At 40.8% G+C, this 21,388-nt stretch overlaps 2 protein-coding genes across 2 annotated transcripts in view; both read left to right on the top strand.

Annotated features, from left to right (window-relative positions):
• Window positions 1–10,910: 10,910 nt before the first annotated feature.
• On the top strand, window positions 10,911–13,661 carry LOC136480401 (uncharacterized). The gene is made up of 5 exons (XM_066477954.1): window positions 10,911–11,403; window positions 11,610–11,678; window positions 12,257–12,307; window positions 12,404–12,480; window positions 13,290–13,661. The coding sequence occupies exons 1-5, from the start codon at window positions 10,911–10,913 to the stop codon at window positions 13,374–13,376; spliced, it is 777 nt and encodes a 258-aa protein (XP_066334051.1). The 3' UTR covers window positions 13,377–13,661.
• A 1,767-nt stretch (window positions 13,662–15,428) lies between these two features.
• LOC136484012 (ubiquitin C-terminal hydrolase 12-like) overlaps window positions 15,429–21,388 on the top strand; it is a 36,837-nt gene continuing 30,877 nt past the window's right edge. Inside the window, exons 1-11 of the mRNA XM_066481176.1 lie at window positions 15,429–15,622; window positions 15,808–15,883; window positions 16,029–16,179; window positions 16,293–16,450; window positions 17,652–17,917; window positions 17,993–18,211; window positions 18,279–18,387; window positions 18,492–18,607; window positions 19,138–19,236; window positions 19,433–19,542; window positions 20,184–20,258. Coding sequence (XP_066337273.1) covers window positions 15,593–15,622; window positions 15,808–15,883; window positions 16,029–16,179; window positions 16,293–16,450; window positions 17,652–17,917; window positions 17,993–18,211; window positions 18,279–18,387; window positions 18,492–18,607; window positions 19,138–19,236; window positions 19,433–19,542; window positions 20,184–20,258 — 1,409 coding nt within the window. The 5' untranslated portion in view covers window positions 15,429–15,592. The remainder of the gene's footprint in view (window positions 15,623–15,807; window positions 15,884–16,028; window positions 16,180–16,292; window positions 16,451–17,651; window positions 17,918–17,992; window positions 18,212–18,278; window positions 18,388–18,491; window positions 18,608–19,137; window positions 19,237–19,432; window positions 19,543–20,183; window positions 20,259–21,388) is intronic.

The raw sequence follows: 21,388 nt of genomic DNA, 5'->3' as shown, positions 1-21,388 counted from the left end.
TAGTGCCATGCCAGCCACCTGTGGTGGAGCCTGGCCGTCCACCCTAGCTGGAGCCTAGCCAGCCAAGCCACCTACTCCCGCATCTGCTGCCTCGGCCCCCCCTCCCCCCCACCAGCAGCAGCGCCGCCTAGGTCTAGTTGGATAGAAGCTAGATTTATAACAGTGCCCCATTTACTACGCCCTATTTGTCTGGTGTTGCACAATTCATGGAACATGTCAGAAGTAGATATAGTGCAGATGAGAAAATCAAGTGCCCATGCCAAAAATGCCTGAACCAAATAGAAAAAGCCAAGGTGAGGTACAGGAGGATATCGAAATCAATGGTATTTCTAGGTCCTATACAAGGTGGATTGACCATGGAGAGGGAGATAATGATGTTGAACAAGATGATGATGGAGAACTCACTGTTGTACCTGAAGATATGTCATGGGAGGGAAATGACCAGGCAACACTTGATGAGGAGGGACAAGCTAAAGATGTCATAGAAGATAGTGCACGGGGAGTTCAGGGGTTGATTCAAGATTTGCACACTATAGCAAGCCATGGCTTTGGTGGTAACTTATATAAAGAAATCATGGAAGAGGCAAAGCGTGAGCTTTATCCAGGTTGCACCGAGGAATCTAGGCTAACTTTCATTATTAAACTGTTGCATATAAAAGTGTACAATTAGATAACAAATTCTGGGTTCGATGCTTTCCTTGAGTTGCTTTCAACATCTTTGACGAATGTGAGAGGCCTCCCTAAGTCCTATAACGAAATGAAAGCTCTACTTCGGAAGCTTGGTTTTGGTTATGTTTGTATTGATGTGTGCAAGTATGATTGTGCCTTATTTTGGAAGGACCATGAAGACGATGATCATTGCCCAGTTTGTGGCTTCACAAGATGGAAAGTGAACAAGGAGGGCAAAAAGAAAGTTCCTCACAAGGTCCTCCATTACTTTCCAATAATTCCACGCCTTCGAAGGCTTTTTATCTCAAAGCAGCGGGCACAGTATGCAAGATGGCACAAGGAAAAGAGGGTACCAGTTGAGAATGAAATGAGACATCCTACTGATGGAGAAGCTTGGAAAGAATTTGATAATACTTTCAAGTCTTTTGCAGATGATCCCCGTAGTTTGAGGTTAGCCATTGCTACTGATGGATTCAACCCATTTGGTCAGATGACCAATTCATAGCATCTGGCCAGTGATAGTGGTTCCATACAATTTTCCACCATGGATGTGTATGGACCAATCCAATTATATGCTTGCTTTAATAATTCTAGACAAAAAATCACCGGGCAAAGATTTCCATGTGTTCATGCAGCCTTTGATAGCAGACATGCTAACTCTTTGGAAGGTGTCCCTACTTATGATGCATATGAAGGCAAAGAATTCAGTCTGCATGTAGCGATTCTGTGGGGAATCAATGACTACCCTGCATTAGGCACCATGTCAGGTAGAACTACTAGGGGTTACTTCGCATGTGTGCACTGTGATGAGAATCCATGCTCTGAATGCCTGAGAAGCAAAATTGGTTTCATAGGCCATAGACGTTTCCTCCCAAACGACCATCCCTGGAGGAAAAACAGATCTTTCGATGGCCACCATGAAACTAGAGAGCAGCCAAGGAAATTTAGTGTAGATGAGGTTATGGCAAGGTTGGATGAAGTTTGCTATGTTCTAGGCAAAAATCCAGATAAGCCAAAATCAAGAAAACGACGCCGTAATGGAGAACCAGTATGGCATCTAAAGGTTAGCTTGTATGATTTGACATACTAGTCAAAATTGAAGCTGCAGTACAACCTTGATGTTATGCACATAGAGAAAAACTTATGTGAAAACATTTTGTCAACTCTACTTAATATTCCAAACAAGACAAAGGACACAATCACAGCTAGACTAGATTTGGAAGACATAGGTATAAGAAAAGAGCTTCATTTGCAGGAAGACACTGGTAATTCGTCCTCAAAGCCCAAAGCTTGTTACGTTCTAACACCAGAAGCAAAGAAGAAGTTCTTGCAGTTTGTGAGCAATGTTAAATTTCTAGATGGCTATGCCTCTAATATATCAAGATGTGTCAATATGGAGGGAGGAACAATGCATGGGCTGAAAACACATGACTGTCATATACTGATGTAGTGTATTTTACTAGCTGGCCTTCGTGGTTTGGTGCGCAAAGACGTATATGAAGTAATTGCTGAATTAGGTAGGTTTTTTAGACAACTTTGCTTGAAAACTCTAAAGGTTGATGCACTACACCAGATGAAGGAAGATATTGTAATTATCCTTTGCAAGCTAGAGAAAATTTATCCTCATGCATTCTTCGATGTTATGGTTCACCTAGCAGTACACTTACCTAATGAGGCACTCCTTAGGGGACCGGTTCAGTATGGATGGATGTATCCCATTGAGAGAAGATTGGGCACCTTTAAGCGTTTCATCAGCAATAAAACAAGACCTGAAGGATCTGTTGCAGAGGCATACACTGCATATGAGTGTATGACCCAGTGCTCAACATATTTCAGTGACATTTTTACTAGGTTCACTAGGCCTGAAAGAAACTTAGATGCAGAACATAACATGTCACCCAATGGTTACTCTATTTTTTGTCATGGTATTAACATGTTGGGTGCTTCAACACTTCATTACGAAGATAAAGACTATGACTCCATGGTTTGGTTTGTTCTAAATAACCGTGAAGAGGTTGATGAATACAAAGAGTGAGTAATTGCTATCATTTCATTTATGCCAATTTTAGTCAATATTAGTCTCACAATAAACTAATTAACTACTTCCTTTGTAGAATGTATAGAGCCCAATTGGAACAACAATAGGTCAATAATATTGAAAAAATGATGTCAACACATTTTGCTGCATGGTTTGAGAAACATGTGCGTGCAACTTTTACAACCTGAGTGAATCATTTATGATACAATAAATTTTCAAAAATCACCAATTCTTTGTGTTTTTCTGTAGATTACCAGATTGAATTACAAAGGCACAACAAATGTTGATGAAGACTTGTACTCACTCGCATGTCGACCGGATAGGCGTGTGCGATCATACACAACTTGTATAATCAATGGGGTATGGTACCACACTACGGCTCGTGAGGCACACAGGAAAACACAAAACTCCACCATCAAGACTGCAGGGGATCACAATGATGTCACTATTGATTACTATGGGACAATTAGAGACATTATTGAGTTGAGTTACACTAAGAACAGCAAAGGAGATAGATCTGTTATCTTATTACGGTGTGAATGGTACAATCTTGAGGGAAGGACATACCAAATGAAAGATGATTGTTACTTCAAGAGCATTAACATCGAAGGCTGATGGTATAAGAATGATCCTTTCATTCTAGCCACAGAAGCTTCACAAGTATTTTTCTTGGAAGATACCAAGTTCGACTCATCATGGCGAGTGGTACAAGAATTTGGCCACCGACATATATTTGATGTTGAAGAGTCCAACGGAAAGCAACCAATCCATGAACAAGTACAGATGAGATGTTAGGAGGCATACCAAGAGGAGAATACTTCGTCCAGAGATGGTACAGTGGGAGACATTTATCCTAATATGGATTTGTTGCACATGGACAATCAACCAAGCAGCCCTATTAGTAGAGACCTTGTCGAGAGCATCTGTGGACATCAACATATAGCTCAAGGTGATGAAGCAGACGGCGAAGATGAAGATGAAGATGAAACCTTCCTTGAGTACCATAGTCTAGATGAAGACAACATATCAAAAGAAGACAGTGATGATGACTAGCCTTTGCATTTCTGGAGCTATTTGTGAACCATGAACTTCTGTTAGTGATTCTGTTGTATCTGAATTATGCCATTGAAATTTGTATCTAAATTATGAAATTGTAAGACCTTGTATGCAATGATTCTGTCTCAATGTTAAACTTGATTTATGAATTCTATTCTATGCACATGTAACCTATTAGAAGTTACATACATGCTATATGCTGGCAAAATATCATGGATATGTTATATGCTGCCTAGAATTCATTGAGATGATAAATACTACAAAAATTTTGGGTTTTTTATGACAACCTGACAGTGTCATGGAAATTACAAGATCTGTCATGATATATATGCTAGAAGTTACATACATGCTGCCAAAATTTCATCACACATAGGTTACACATCAAAGCAAAAGGGATGTTTAATTCCAACATACATCACAAAGGTGCATATTTCATCACACAGACATGTTACATATCCATGCACACAAGAGATGTACAACAGCACAAAGGCACATATTTCATACCAACTGCAAATACATCCTGGATAACAGGTTCAATACAACATGTCCTAGCCTACTTCATCATCATAGCCAAAAGCATATCAAGTGTGACCAACATATCCAACCTACTTCACAACATGTCCTACTTCATCATCATTGCGTACTTCAACACTACAGTTACAACCAAAAGGATGGCCAACACCAAGAATGTTACATTCAAACAGCCACACACAAGACAAATATAGCTTCCCATGCCTTCCCTGTTCTTGCCAACCATTTCCTTCAACTTGTTAAGATTCTGCTCTAAGCTATCAATTTTTTCCACCAGCTCAAGAACTTCTGTTGTCGAAGCTGCTGCAATGGTCGAGGAAGCTGACAGTAGATAACCATTATCATGAAGGAACACACACATATTCTTCCTCGAACCAATACCTAGTACATGTCCCCTGCATCCAAATTAAAACAACAGGCAAATTAACATCAATAGTGCAGCCACTGAATGCTAAAAACACTACCATTCTTAGGCATGCCCATTCAAACAAGAATGAAATTTGGGCAATGCAAAATGATTATAACACTGACATTTCGATAGTTCTTCCGAGGGCACTTGAAAAATCTCCTTCCAATGTTATACTCAGACTACGTGGTAGTGGCAGCAAACACCCTCACGTCTTTGTAATCAGGGCACATTATCAACGGCAACCCAGTCACATCATCAATCGGCACCTGCAGCTCGACAGCAGTGGGCGGAGGCACTACAACAACAACAGCAAGGGGTGCGGGTTGCTGGGAAACCCTAGCCACACTTGACCGCTGAGTGCGAGCGGTAGATGACGATGCTTGTGACATGAGAACTTGAGGGAGCGAGGATTGATTAGGCCTCACACATCAACTGGAAAGGGGGGAGGTGAGCGACGAGGAAAGGCAACGGAGGGGGAATTGGGAGGTGGGTGAGGGCGGCACTACCACAATGGCGCACCTGGGGACTAGGAGCACGCTGCCGACCAACGAGATGGAGTCACCATCAGTCACCGGAGATCCGCGCTGGCTCTACCCAGAGGCCACCGCGTCGTCAGTTGGGGAGTTGGCTCCGCCTAGAGACCGACCACCAGCAGTGATCTACCTAGAGTTGGCCGCACCGTCAGTTAGGGAGATGGGTAGCTGGCTCTGCCTAGAGGTCGCCCGCTGCCGTCTTCAGTTGGGGAAATGGGGAATGAAACTAGTCAACAGAGAGGGGTCAAGGGTCCACCTCCTATTGGGGGTATATTGACGTTGGGGCCATCATGTTTGAAATAACAAACAGTGACACTACAAAGCCGTCACATAAAAAAAACACATATCGTCATAAAAACAACATTGTCAACCAGCTCCTAGTGACTTACATTTTGTGACGACACTTGGTACCTTTATGTGATAAAAAAATAGTGTCGTCATAAATAGTTATGGTTGTCCTAATTTTATGACGCTACAGACTTTTACGTCATATTATGATATATTATATGACCAAAAATTGCCCCGTCATGTGGATTTTTGTCATAGAAAGAAGGATTTCTTGTAGTGCACACAACAATGCGGCCAAACCACGTGTGCGCGCGTGGAGGCAGGTGGGGGCGCGGCATGCACGGCCGTAGCGCCATTAAGGAGAGGCGACGGTGCGGGGTAGCCAGGACAGCCCACGTGCATGCAAGGACAAGGCGAGCGACAGCGCAGCACATCGTCGTAGTGGCGTCGGTAGCGGCAACACGAGGCAGGGCAGTAGTGCGAACACAATAGTGAGGTGATGGCGACGGCAGCGACACCATCGTGACGCGGGGCAGGGCAGGCGGCAGCAGCAGCGGCTTCACGCGCGAGGGGCCCGCGGCAGCCGAGCCATAGCCAGGCCAGAGGTGGCCATGGCCGGCCACGCGTGGCAGCACGCGCACACGCGACCAACGCGGCGATGCCGAGCGCTCGAGCGTGGTGATCGCGCCCACACAGCCAACCAATATGAAACCATGTCATGCACGAATTTTAAAGTGACCATAAAAACTTAACGGTTGCTTCTGGACCTAAACCATCTTCACTATGCTCAAGATGGCATATGAGACTACCAAATCGAGCTATAACACTACACTACCCCTTAACCCAATCTCTTAAAATAAATTGCTAAACATAGCAATGTCTAGCGGTTGACAGACTTGGAAATTTTCTAAGTTTTGAACTGAACTTGATTTCAATTTGCGATTTCTAGGCTATTGAAAATATTACAAAGCCATATTATTTTTCAAAAGCAAGTATTTCATTGTCATCTAAAAAGTTTGTACTTCAAACTTTATTTAAGTATCACACACATGTTCTATAGTATTTTTGTTCAATAAAAATTAGTTTACACCCCTACTTGTTAACTGTACAACTCGCGGAGCAACTTTCGTTTCGCATTTTTGTTGATCGTTTTTAGTGGCAATGCATTATCTACTCACTTCACCACATGCATTAACACACAAGTATGATGCTTATGACATGTTTTAGTAGATGATTTACGGTGTAATACCGAGGGTGTTACATCTAGTTGGGAGCTTAACCCTTGTGAAAGGCTCCAACAAGGACTAATGGAAAGTGTGAACTTTTCTATACTTTGATAAAAACATTATCATGTGGGAGTTTGCATTCTTAAACCCTTTACATTCAACAAATTACATTCTTGTAGTTGTGTGTTTTTACCTTCCTAGCATAGCTTGCTAGGTTAGTTGATAGATTTTTGGAATCTAGGGTGAAAAAACTCTTTGGCGTTAGAGACAATAACACTTAGGAAAAAAACTAATGTACATCTAGATAAATTTTGCGTGGATTTTTATAAGTGGTTTTGGACCTTAGTTTTAAGTGTCCTAATTTAATCTCTCTCTTATGCATCACGGTCCCTTCATATAATCATACTTGCTTGCATTTTCAAACCTTTATGTATTTATTTAAAATTTCAAGACAATGGGATATGATGTCATCAACTTACAAACCTGGCAATGAGAAAAGAAAAAGAAAATGTACCTAGGTGAGTTGAGAGAATCACATAGACTAGCTACTGACAAACTTTTCAATAGTAATATAAGTGTTTTGGTGAACCTAGACGAGTTGACGACTTTATGCTTGAGAAGTTATTGGATGAGATTGATGACTATAGTATAACTAATGACTTCACATCTTGAAAATGTTCGAAGATATTATTAATATGATGTCAAGTACCAAGTAAGTGTTTATGGTTTAATTTGTCCTTTATATGAACTTTAAGTGATCTACACAGGTTATTTTAGTGCATCAAATATTATCTTCTTAATTAATCCATATTTATAAGACCCTCTGTACACACATATTATATACGAGATGGATGGGTGCCTCCATATTAGTTTTCTTCGTAGGCCCCAAAATCTCAAGACCGACCATGTGTATTACCCTATGTATGTGTACGCAATGATCTTATGATATTGACATAGAGCGCGTGTTTAGTTGGCTGGATTTTGGAATTTGGGCCACTGTAGCACTTTCGTTTTTATTTGGCAAATAGTGTTCAATCATGGACTAATTAGGCTCAAAACGTTCGTCTCGCAATTTCCAACCAAACTGTGCAATTAGTTTTTTTTTCGTCTACATTTAATGCTCCATGCATGTATCGCAAGATTCGATGTGATGGCTACTGTAGCACTTTTTTGAAATTTAGGGTGGGAACTAAACACGCGCAGAATCTCTAAACATTCCACTAAGAAAATATTAAATGTTTTTAACTTCCCATGAGAAGGGCACAAGGCTTCTTTACTTGCCACCACTAAAAAATATTTACTCATGATATACAAAAAAAAAAAAGATGTCCCGGTGCACCATTGGTTCTAATTTTTCTTCTTAATTGTTGGTTATTTCTAACTCCGTATATGAAAAGGACGCTAATCTTGCCTTTAGTTTAGTCTTCCCCTTCTCCGTCCTCCTAATCCTATCATCAATGTTTGCTTAAAAAAATCTATGATATGAAAGCATGCACCATAGTAGCATCGAGCACATATAACACAAAGCGCTGGCAATAACAAGAAGCAACCCCATTCAGAAAAAAGGAAAAAAAAAAAAGAACTATTGCGCAATGTAACCCTCTTAGCTTCATCGTTTATGCGATGCTAAAAAAAAGCTTCATCGTTTATGCCTATCTTTTGTTGTACGACTTAGATTCGGGTGGTCATGTCTCAAACAAAACACTATTTGGTTTGATTTGCCACATGCGAGCTTGATTTGGTGGTGTTTTGGTTCAATTTAACCCAATGGTAGACACATACGAGTTGGGTAGGGGTACTCATCCAATCCTCCATTTCCCTTATTCTTGCTTTCTCTTTGCCACATGCGAGTTGGTTGCATTGGCATAGCTTCTAGTACATTGTATAAAGTTGGTATATTCATGTGGAAAAAAGAGAGTAAGTTGATATATTATTTGTTAAAAGGACAAGTATAAAGCTAAAGTAGTTACAACCTCTACCCCAAAAATTGCAATTCTAAACCTGGTCAAAGTCAAACTATCTTAAGTTTAACTTAGTTTATAGGAAATAGTATCAACATGTATGACTTAAATAGATATATATGAAAATATATTTTATGACGAATCTAATGAGAATAATGGGTATAATAAATACTAGTTCTTTTTATATAAAGTTGGTCAAACTTCATATTATTTGACCTAACACTATTTTATAATTGCATCCTTTATAGGATGCAGGGAGTACTTTTTTTGAAAGCAAGGTTTGTACTTTATTAATTCTGGGGAGGTTCGTTCACATCACGAACTCCCAAAGTTGTTACAAACTCTGGAAGGGGATCGATCCAAACATGAGATCGATCTGGGTCCCAATTGAAACCAACATGAGCAAGATCATGTGCACCCCTATTATAAGATCATGGTACATGGACAATGTCAGCCCGACTAAAATTCAGAGACATAAGGAACTTAGCTTCTCTAAATAGGACAACATTAGCAGAAAAATCATAAGAACAGGATTGGAGAGCCTCTACTTGAGTTGATGAATCGATTTCCAAAAGGATCTGAGATATACCTTGGTCAATTATTGCATAAAGAGCTGCAAGGCACGCTTGGGCCTCGCACTGAGTGCATCATGCACCACATTGATTCTTCTTGCATCGGCCATCACAACAGCCCCTCTGTGATCTCTCACAATAAAGCCCCATGCACCTTTCTTTTATCTTTGAGAGTGAGCTCCATCCAAATTAATCTTCAAGATGTCTGCAACAGGAGTAGACCAGCAAGAAATTCCACTTTGTTTCTTATTTGCCTTCTCATGTGTATGAAGATTATCAAAAGATATCATAGCCTGCACCTTGTACACTATCTTCTCAATGGACATAATTTTTCCCCAACATTTGCCTTGTTCCATGCATCCCACCAAACCCAAACAAAATCAATCACTAATAATTTTTTATCCTCTTCTAGAGAAAGAATTTTCATGGCAACCTGTTTTGCAAAGTTAAGGCCAATCAAAACCAGGCGAAGTTGCTCCAAATTCAAAGCTCTCCAACATTTCTTGACAAATTTACATTTCAAAAAACAATGCCCACCATCTTGATTTAGCCGCCAACATACATGGCACCGTGTATCAATGTCCATGACTCGGTGAAGAATATTCATGCGTAGAGGAAGACTGTTATGAGATAGTCTCCAGAAAAAAAGTTTCACCTTTGGTTAGCATTGAAGCTCCCAGATTTTCTTCCAATTAATGTTACAAGGGTGGTCCGAGATAGCACTAGCTTCACCTACCTGCCTCCTTTGTGAGAGATCATTTTTGTCTTTCAAAATGTGATATGATGACTTGACTGAGAATTCTCCTTTTGAATCAAAATACAAGGCCAAAGAATCCTCCATTCCACTTTTTAACGGAATAGATAGAATGTATTTTGCATCTTCTTTCTAGAAAACGTCATTTACCGAGCTTCTATCCCAATCACCAGACATCGGATCAATGAGATCAGAGACCTTGTTTAAAATTGTTTACCCCCTAGGTGTACAGGTCTTCTAGTAACACCATGTGGGATCCAGGGATCTGTCCATATATTAATCTGAGTGCCATCTCTGGCCCTCCATATCAGCCCATCTTTTAGTGCTTGCACCCCCGAACAATACTTCTCTATGAATATGAAATTCCAGGCTTCTCTACTACTGACAGAAGGTCGCCTACATAACTTCTAACAATAGCCTCACTAAATTCTAGCGTTATCCTGATCGGTAAATGATAATCAATTATTACCATTTGTTTATGGTTTAGACCATACTCAATGGAGTTAAAACCCTCACTACTGGAAACTACATTATCCCTGTGTGCTACGTATTTTTTTTGACGGGCACAGAAATACTCACAGGAAAAATTTATTTAACCTGTCGGTTTCATGTGCACACAGAAAAATTCGATTTAACCTGTCGGGTTTTATGTAACACACAGAAAAATCCGGCTCACAGAAAAACTAAATTAATATTCTTGTGTGCTTTGTACTTTTTTCTGTCGGATCACACACAGGCTAATTGGCGTGTCCTTTTGGCGCGGCAAAAGCTAGCTGCCCGAGCGCTTTGACGTCCAAAAGTTTCGTTGGCACACGTTTTGGCGCGAGTTTTGGCGCCACGCTCTCTGGAAACAAAATAAAAAAAGTAAAAAAAATGAACCATCTACCTTATCCTCCCGACCTCTCCCCTTCCCCACCCCCACCCCACCCCCACACGCGCAAGGCTTCTCGTAAAAAAAACCGAGGCCACCGCCGCCCCCTTCTCAGGCACCGCCGCCGCACCTTTTCAGCCACCACCGCCGCCCCCTTCTCAGCCACCGCCGCGCCCCAGCCCCTTCTCAGCTGCCGCCGCCCCAGCCCCTTCTCAACCGCCGTCGCCGCCGCCGCTACGACCGCCCCCGATCCCATCTCCCAACGCTCACGCCTCGCCTCGGGGATCCCGCCGCCGCGCCGCCGCTCCATCTGCTTCTACTCCCCCCACCCGCAGCGAGGGATGACCAAGGCCAGGTCGTCGGCGAAGCAGTCGCGCGCGCAGGCGCAGCAGTCAAACGGCGGCGGCGGCGGCCACGCGCTGTCCTCCAAGCTCGCCAGGTACCTCGACCCGGAGGCCTCCTGGAACAAGGTACGCCCCGCCCCTCAGTTCCCACGTGAGCGCATCCTCTCCCTCCCCTTTCTTCCTTGGTTTTTTTGGTCCAATCGAACTCTAATCAGTAGATCCGGTGTTCTTTTGCAGCTGGGATTCGCCAAAACTGATGCTTGCAAAGAGGCACGATGCGAGCTCCTCTTTCTTTTTCCCCAAAAATTTGTTCATATTCTAACCCTAATCTGGCGCATCCTTTGTTTGTTCTTGCAGCACTAATCCGGATCCGTGGATTTGGGGTTCCTACGTGTTGCAACTTGTGGTGTTTCGACATCGAGCTCGGTATATCTGAGATCTTCTACTCAAGCTTCTTCCCCTCTGGATTCTTGTTATTGTGGATGATACATGATGCGTTCTCTGTGATGATGTTGAATGAGTTCTTGAATGCTTGCATCTATAAGCCCTTTCCTGAGCACATGTCCTAGTCTGTGACGTGGTTAGCTTTGTTTTAGAATGTATGAAATGCTTATTTTTTCTGAGCTTATGTCTTATCCTATGATGATGACACTTAAAATCTGAGCACTTGTCCATGCCAACGATGTATGATTTTTCCAGGCCCTAAAAGAATTCAACCCTGTTTATCAACAATGTGTAACACAAAACATTCTTGTATTTCTTTTATAGTGTGAAATACAATGTATGATTTTTCCTTGTTGAATGATGTTATTATACCTCATTTTTTCCAAGTAATTTTATTATGGATTTTGGTCTTGAAGTAGATATTTGTAACTTAAATGTTCAATTTAAGCAACATAAAAACATTAATAACCAACCATTTGGATGTTATATTTAACTTGGGATCCTATCACCATCCGAGTTTTGTTTGTTCTGTCTATCTAATGCCTTCTGTCACTGTGCAGGTTTATGGCTTCTCATGGATTGTACTCGTTGTTATGGTTCTTCTTTTCAAGGTTTATCATGTTAATTCTTTGAACATTCAAATGCTGCATGTTTTAAAATTATATATGGATGAACTCTAAGCTAAGCTTTGTCCTGTTGTCATTCAGCTTTTTACTGCAACTCCGAAGAAGTCGACAGCCTTGCCGACTTTTGTTCGGTTTCTGCAGGGCGTCCTTGCTATTGGGTATCTTCAGATGTTGCCTCTGTTGTTTTTTTCAGCTGATTCTTCAGTATGTATGTTGAAGTAGAAACATTGTTTCTCGGTGTAATATCAGCCTTTACTTTGCTGGAACTAAGAGTTTCAAGTTCTAAGATATCAGAGTTACAGGTGGCAGTAGATGAACTAAGAGTTTTCAGCTGGTTCTAAGTTATGCAATGACTGACAGTAGATAGTTGATTAAGTTAGTATTTGTTGTCAGTCAGTACATCTACTCCTGTTCAGTAACTAAAATCCTTGCACTGTGTAGTAATGATGTATGGGTACTTAGCTACTTATGATTCTGGATGCTACTTGTTCTATGCTTCTGATTTTTTCTGCACTTGAGATGATGAAGATGCTTTTTCTACCATTGCTCAAAGTAGTAGTGCTATTGTGAATCACTATAGCAGTTAACATTAGCAGGTCCTGGATACCAGAAAAGGCAGTTAACTAGTTGTATGAAATGGCAGTTTTGCTTGTTTTCTAGTGAACTGAATGATGACAAGTGGTAGCTGTACTTGTGCATTTCACTTGCAGTGATCATCCCATATTTTTGTTCCCTGTACACATTTCTGGTCCCTGTACATATTTTCTGAAATTTGAGTTAGTGCACTCATCAAGATGCTACCTGTTACCTGTTTTTGGTGCCTGTTACCTGTTACATGTGTATTCATTTTCTTGCTGAAGAATTTGGTAGATCCCTCTTAGTCTGCTACTGCACAGCACACTGTGTAGATCTAGCACCGGGCTATCTCGTAGTTGATCTCACCATATTGTGAGCTATTTTTCTGCAGGGCTATTTGTTACTGAAAACAACAGGAGTCAACAATGTTGCGCCGTCCATGGAGGAGGAAGAACAGTTTATTGATGTGCGCAGCTGACCCACGACATGGGCGCTACCTGACAGCATCAGCCATGTTCCGTGGGAAGATGAGCACCAAGGAGGTGGACGAGCAAATGCTGAATGTGCAGAACAAGAACTTGTCCTACTTCGTGGAGTGGATGCCCGACAAAACAATGTATCGTCAGTGGGTTCTGTGTTGAATGCTTTGTAAGCTCTTATGGAACTTCTAATATATATGCTCGATTGTTGTGCTGTGCATATAATTTGTTGTTTGGTGCATTGGAATGTAATTGTGACATTTTCCTGGCATCTACTAATTAATCTGGTGGTGACTTGAGAAAAAAAGCGATTTCTTTGAGTGGAAACCATCAGGAAAATTAGGTTGAGGTGACAGAAATATTGTATTTCATTGATGGAAAACCGACAGAAAATAGCTTCGTGACCCACAGAAATATCTTTATTTCCCTGAGAGTTGACTCACAGAAAAAATTATGAAACCGACAAAGAAATTGGCAATATCCCTGACAGTAAACTCACAAAAAAGTTTAAATATCCTTGAGAGTAAGCCTACAGAAAAATTAATTAACCTGACAACGAACTAAACCCACTGACGATACATTGTTTTGTCGGGCATCCGTCAAAGAAATACCGTCAGGGAAATTTTTCTGTCGGGAAGCTCACAGGTAAATTTAATTTCCCTGTCATCCTATCCTTGACGGGATATGCCTGTCGGGCGCTCGACAGAATTAATTTTCCTGACGGTTTTTCACCTTTCCTTGACGGTTTTTTGGCACACAGGAAAAATGTCGTTTCCAGTAGTGCCTGAATGATTTTGTATATTACCATTAATATTAATATATACAAAATTATGTACTCCTTCCATTCCAAATTATAAGTTATTCTGGTTTTCTAGATACATAACTTTTACGATGCATCTAGACATAGTATATATTTAGATGCATAGCAAAAGCTATGTGTCTAGAAAAGTCAGAACAACTTACAAATTGAAACAAATGGAGTATGTACAAATCAAATATGCTAGCAAGTAAACATATTGGTGCATGTAAAATGTATGTATTCTAGCAATTATTTTTTTAGGAAAAAGCTAGATCCCACTTCTTATATTTTTTATGATTTTTAATTATTGGGTGCTAATGTGGTGCCTGAAATCCTCCTATTGACTGAATTAAACAACATTTCATCATACCTAATCACATTTACTTCTGCTATGTTTATACTGTTGAGAACCTTTTTTCATTTTGACTATTTAAACAATCAAGCGCTTAATAGACTGTTAGGGCCTAAATGATATAATTAGCCTTCATTTACCATTTTAACTTTTTAAGTGGCCTAAACTGTCGTTTTGACTAACAATGTTAAACATATTTTTATTGCAAAAACTTTCATTGTATCATTGTTGCCAACTTTGAGATATGGAGGTGTTTGGGAGAAGAATTTGTTCAATATAGTTAGCTATTCAAACTGACTCCTAAAATGATAAACGTATTTTGATAAGAAAAATGATATAAAACAGGTTTGTTTTAACCCTTAGCTTCTCTCACAGTGTGTTGTAAATTTTGCTAAACCATCAATATTACCTTAGAGACACTCTGAATATAAATATATTGATACAAGCTTTTATGTCCTACGCTTGTATATAATTTGCAGAGTTGTTGGCCAAAGCTTATCATGTCAAAACGAATTGATTCCAACGCGATTTCTTTGACATTCCTGCATTCCAAAGCACCCTAAAACTCTTAGATGCCTTCAATATTAGTCGTTTTATTACAACTGGAACTTTATTTAGTGTAAAAGCCATAACGGTGCTAACTTATGGGTTCTCTAGATGTGCCAGAGATGCAAAATCATCCATTAAAATCTTAGAGGCAAATTAATCAGATTTATTTATTAGGTGTAGAATACCTAGTGTCTTTTTTTATAAAAAGAATACCCGGTGTGTAAACTCTGACAAATTAGACATCAGAATAATTAAGGGGTTATATAATTTTTTATTGAAAAAAATGAGATTTTTGCTCAAATTCGAAAATATTCTGAAATCCCGAAATTACCCTTTCCATCTGCCTTCCAAGCTGTGAAGCTTTTCTCGCACCCGTACTCCCCCCCTCCACTCCGGCTAGGAGGCTGCTCCCTCCGCCTCGCCGCCGTCGTCTCCGGCTCCGGCCCCGGACATCTCTTCGCCACCGCTGCCTGCGCCGCGGCGCCGCCACCACCGAAGGCGACCCAGTCGGCTTCATGACTATGGTGACTCCTCCCACTGTCGAGGTACGTAGGCACTCACGCGTCGTCCACTCCGTCCCGTCCTCGCCGCTTCCGCATCCCCCTTCCCCGTGGCCGTACTCCTCCGTTGCCTCCCGCCCGGCGAGCTACCGGTCGGAGTGGCGCTCTCGTCCTCGTCCCTAGGGTTTATCGGATCTGACCCCTCCTCCCGTTGCCCTCCTCGCTCGCAGCATGAGGACGAGGAGATGCTCGTGCCAGCCCAGGAGGTGGCCGCCGCCGACACCGACGCAGCGCAGCCCATGGAAGGTACTGTACGCTCTTATCCCATTTTGCTGCTTTGCTTCAGTTTGATTTGTAGCTTGGTTTGGCAATGTGCTACGTTAGGAACTTGGTTCTGTGTGCTGGCATTATCCTGATTCTCCATACGGACGTGTTTCATGGCTATTGGCAGTGGTGGCGCAGACTGAGGTGGTGAGCACGGCGGAGAGCCAGCCTGTGGAAGATCCACAGACTTCGCGATTCACGTGGACAATTGAGAATTTCACCAGGTTCAATGGGAAGAAGCACTATTCAGAGGTTTTTGTCGTTGGCGGATTCAAATGGTTAGCTCCTGATCCCTTCCATGGTTCTGCCTGCAGAAACCATGGAGGCTTTTCTCTCTCTCTACCCCCTCTGTTCTTTAGAGTACCGATAACACCCGCTAACCTTCATGCAGGCGTGTGCTGATTTTCCCCAAGGGGAACAATGTGGACCACTTCTCAATGTACTTGGATGTTGCTGACTCAGCCAACCTCCCGTATGGTTGGAGCCGCTATGCTCAGTTTAGTCTTGCTGTTGTAAACCAGATCCAGCCGAAGTATACGATACGCAAAGGTGTAGTCTCACTTTATGCTGTGTTATCCACATCTCTGTGCTATATATGTGCAATTGAATGTAGAGGGAAGAATGTTAAACTAGAAAACTACATGCCAAAGCAGCACATAAACATGGGAGTTGAAGTGTTTGAACACACCACTATTCTCATCCGAAACATTTTTATGACTTTGTCTGGAAAAGTGACTGATTTTAAAGATTTTCCTGCATCAGGCAGGAACCAGTTAATCTTATATGTATCGAGTCGCGGTCTCCTCGCATTGCACAGGCAAGGGTAAGGCTTGCCATTGACACCCTTCCCCAGACCCTTGCACTGGGTATGCCTTTTTTTTTTAAATTTTATGATCTCATGTTGGATGGGCAGTGTAGACAGTCTTGTTGATAACTTACCATGGTTTCATGACTTCATCCCTGACCTATGTAGCCGGGTATTAGGTCTCTGAATTTGAAATAAACCTTTGTTCCTTAAATCTGCAATGAAGCCCCAATTAAGTCCCAGATTTGCAACTTGCGTCATCTATACAACTTTATAACTAGACTAGAGTAAAATTGTTAGTTTCCAGGTCTTTTTTTCAGAACACGCCTGTGTATCTTTGTATTAAAGAGAGAGGTTAGCTTCCAGCTTGCATCATTGTTGTGAACATCCACCAACTTTAGTCGGTGAAATGGTTAGACTATCACCATGTAGGTGATATTAGTGGCATTAATTGACTAATCAGTGGCAAATTCTATTATCAACTGTTTTCTTGGCTAATCATTACAGTATATAATGAAGAATAAACTGCAAATGTTATTTATGACAAATTATGTTAGAAGTGATATTTTTTCATAACCCTAACAAACAAGTACCTGTAGGCACTAGCTGGGTGCCAGACCAACACCTATCACCAAATTTTCGATTAGATTGCCGTAGGTGGTTAGCCAGGATGGTTTCCATATAACATGCTGTCCCATGATTGACGATGGATTGATTTTTCTGTTCTATCTATATTTACTTGGATATTGTTGCTACAAACTTTTGCTCCATTTCAAATGCGGCAGAATGCAATTTTTAGTTTTGTTGGTGATTAATAGGATGCATAGTGTTCTTGATCTAATGATGCTGATAAGGCCCGTGTTATCACCTTTGTTTGCCACTTTGCCAATGGTTCTTGCTATGGATGTATCTAGCACCAACCCGTTGTTTCTTCCCTGTCTGCAGATACCCAACATCAATTTAATGCTCGTGAGAATGATTGGGGTTTCACATCTTTTATGCCTTTGAGTGAGCTCTATGATGCAAGTAGAGGTTACCTCGTGAATGATACTGTTGTTGTGGAGGCCGAGGTTGCTGTCCGCAGAATGGTTGACTATTGGACATATGACTCAAAAAAGGAAACTGGTTATGTGGGTCTGAAAAACCAAGGAGCTACCTGTTATATGAACTCACTTCTACAAACACTATACCATATACCGTACTTCAGGAAGGTGTGGTACCATGCATTCTTACATTATAGGCATTATTCCCTCTGCACTTTACTGATTTATTTATTCTGCTTTAAGGCTGTGTATCATATGCCAACCACTGAAAATGACATGCCATCAGGAAGTATTCCCTTGGCACTGCAGAGCCTTTTCTACAAGCTCCAGTACAGTGACAGTAGTGTAGCTACAAAAGAGCTGACCAAATCTTTTGGATGGGACACATATGATTCTTTTATGCAGCATGATGTACAAGAGCTCAACAGAGTTCTCTCTGAGAAACTTGAGGACAAAATGAAGGTAACATATATATTGGAACTCGGATGTATAGTGCATTTTATCTTTTATTAACCTCACATCTTCTTAGGGAACTGTCGTAGAAGGAACGATTGAGCAATTATTTGAAGGTCACCACATCAATTACATTGAGTGTATAAATGTTGAGTATAAATCTAACCGCAAGGAGTTCTTTTATGGTATGGGCTGTCTTTTACGTTGTTTGCTGACTAAGCAATGCCTTGGTAGCCCAAGTAGTAGCAACCTTGGTTGCTGTACTAAGTAATGCTATATGGCCTTGCAGATCTTCAACTTGACGTCAAAGGTTGTCGTGACATTTATTCGTCGTTTGATAAATATGTTGAAGTTGAACGCCTAGAGGGTGATAACAAGTATCACGCAGAGAATCATGGTCTACAGGTAACCAAATATCTTGCTATTCATTAAGATGAAAACCAGCTAGAGTTGGTCTATTCATTAAGATATTTATGTGATTTGTGAGCTTCAATGTATTCATTTACTGAGATACTCAATCCATCCCAAATTGTAAGACGTTTGACTTTTTTGACATCAAGTTTGACCACTCGTCTTATTCAAAAATTTATGTAAAATATCACTTCTTTCGTCGTGGTTTGGTTTATTAATAAAAATTCTTCAAGAATGACTTAAATTTGACTATATTTGCACAAATTTTTTGAATAAGACGAGTGGTCAAACTTGAGGCCAAAAAAGTCAAACGTCTTACAATTTGGGATGGAGTAGTAGGAAATAACCAAATTATAACACAATATAGCCATATAGTGAACGTGCAGACTGCGCGTAATATTCCTTATACTTCCTGTTCCTTTTTCTTTTTGAAGAAGGAAGTTTGTAAGTTGTATGATAACCTTTTTTTTCTTCAGTTCATTTTTGAATATATCTCATGACTGGATTCAATCTTGATATTGCAGGATGCGAAGAAGGGCGTTCTTTTCCTTGATTTTCCCCCTGTTCTGCAACTCCAGCTGAAGCGCTTTGAGTATGATTGTATGAGAGATACCATGGTTAAGGTTTGTTCTGGATAACTTGCACTTTGTTCAATTATTTATATTGTTCATTTATTTGTAAGATCTGCTACACCAAATGAGCCATCTCATTTAGGGTATGCTTGATGTGTGCAGCAATTACAATCAATCTAAATCAAAATTTATTTTAAGACCTATTCTTTGTTGAGATTGTCATGTCTATTAATACTTGCTTGCCCAGATTAATGATCGCTACGAGTTCCCTCTGCAACTTGATCTGGATAGAGATGGTGGCAAATACCTTGCTCCAGATGCAGATCGAAGTACAAGAAACCTTTACACTCTTCACAGGCAATGGCCTTTACCACTTACTGTACATCTTTGTATGGCTTTAAAATGAAAATTTATTTACCGTTCATGACATATCCTTTTTTTTCCTCGAACACGTGTGACATGCCCTTTTTGTTATGGTCTATTGGTCTTTGAGAGTTCTGAGGCACCAGAGAATTTTCTAGTTATTTGTTCCATCTAAAAACAATCACTATTTGTTTTACGGACATGCTATGTGGGGCATAGGTTGCTATGTAATGCTATGCTTAAGTAGACGTATGTTTAAGGAAATTGGTTGATCATGTGCAAAATGCAGCCACATGAACATGCAGATTTGCAGACACTGCCACAACAACTATTTTTGATAACCATCGCACACCATTCATAGTTTTCTTCTTATTTATTGTGTAGATGACCAGTGGCAGTTTGTTAGAAAGGTATTTTCAGTGCAATTGTGTATTGTGGTAATGTAATTTGCAAGGGTACTTGTGTAGTATCTAGGGTGTTTAGGTATTTTACTCTGTTCTGGGGTTGTTGTGGGGATTCATCTCATGTACACTATATCTACAGTTCAGTCCTTTTTTCTTCTCGACCACCTAAGCGAACACTTGCTTCTTGCATTTTTTTTTGTGTACTAATACTATTTATCTTCTTTTATTCAGTGTTCTTGTTCATAGCGGTGGGGTACATGGTGGTCACTACTATGCATTCATACGGCCAACTCTATCTGAGCAATGGTAGGCTTTTGTATTTGTTTATTGTCGTGGTACACTTGCTTAACTAGTTGCTAGATAATTTCATTGCATTTTTCTTGCACTTAGAGATTTAATGGTTGATTAGAACTATACCGACTTCCATTCTTAAGTTGGAGAACTAAATTAGCTGACTAAAATCCGTGTTTCTGACCTGCCAGTGATTACAAGTGAATGGTAGCAGTCATGTTTATAACTGTACAATTGTGGTACTGTAGAGTGAAGGGCGGGCCTGGTGCAAGCGGTAGAGTACTACCGATTGTGACCGGAAGGTCCTAGGTTCGAGCCGCAGCCTCCTTGCATTTGCACATCGCAAGGGTAAGGCTTGCTGCTAATACCCTTCCCCAGACCCCGCACAGTGCGGGATGCTCTTAGCACTGGGTACGCCCTTTTTTTTGTGGTACTGTAGAGTGTAGCATAAGCCTATGCAGACCAATTTGAAGTTTCAGATTCTGTTTTCCCCTAACCAGTTGGCTATGGGAATGCACGCATTTAGTTGGTTCTGATTTTTGAGGACTGCTGGCAACTACAACTAGTTGTCTATCAGAGGGGTTAGTTACACTTGTGTTCAGAATACACATTTGTCACAGCTCCAATACACATTTGCACCCTCGGCTGCTTATAGTCCACATTCATCAACAGCTGAACAGCATCAATCATCTTGAAAAATCGTACTAGAAATAATAATATGCTCAATTAGTCCTTGATACAAGTTCAAGGAATAAACACACTACATTAATGACCACTTGCAGATGAACCACTTGAACACTGTACATACAACAAGTCAACAACAAACCTTTTGTCCAAGCAGTTTGGGATATGCTAGAAACAAAACCAAGTAAGGGGCCACGAACAAAGAGGATAGGAGTAGTATTAGTAATAGGAACACCAATAAAAGAGATTGGTATCCTAGGTCATGGTTCATGCACTTGGATTGCAATTCTCCATGTGCTCCTATCCAAGGATAAAACATTTTCAATACCTTGTTTGGGACCTCACCGTAAACTTGGGGTTGAGCGATTCAAAGGGGTGGAGTACAATTTTAGTTGCATTTGCCATGGGTAACCTTGCAAAATTTGGGTTATTGGGTTTGAGAAAAAGGTTGGGCTATTGGA

Source organism: Miscanthus floridulus, chromosome 9, assembly GCF_019320115.1.
Source record: "Miscanthus floridulus cultivar M001 chromosome 9, ASM1932011v1, whole genome shotgun sequence".
NCBI classification, from domain to species: domain Eukaryota; kingdom Viridiplantae; phylum Streptophyta; class Magnoliopsida; order Poales; family Poaceae; genus Miscanthus; species Miscanthus floridulus.
The sequence above is the reverse complement of the archived record's forward strand: the minus strand, read 5'-3'. Positions and strand labels throughout refer to the sequence as shown.

Coding starts and splice junctions, on each gene's coding strand:
- LOC136480401 (XM_066477954.1), top strand. CDS start 10,911: ATGAACCATCTACCTTATCCTCCCGACCTCTCCCCTTCCCCACCCCCA. Junction 11,679..12,256: donor GTGTTTCGACATCGAGCTCG/GTATATCTGAGA, acceptor GTCACTGTGCAG/GTTTATGGCTTCTCATGGAT. Junction 12,308..12,403: donor TTATGGTTCTTCTTTTCAAG/GTTTATCATGTT, acceptor GTTGTCATTCAG/CTTTTTACTGCAACTCCGAA.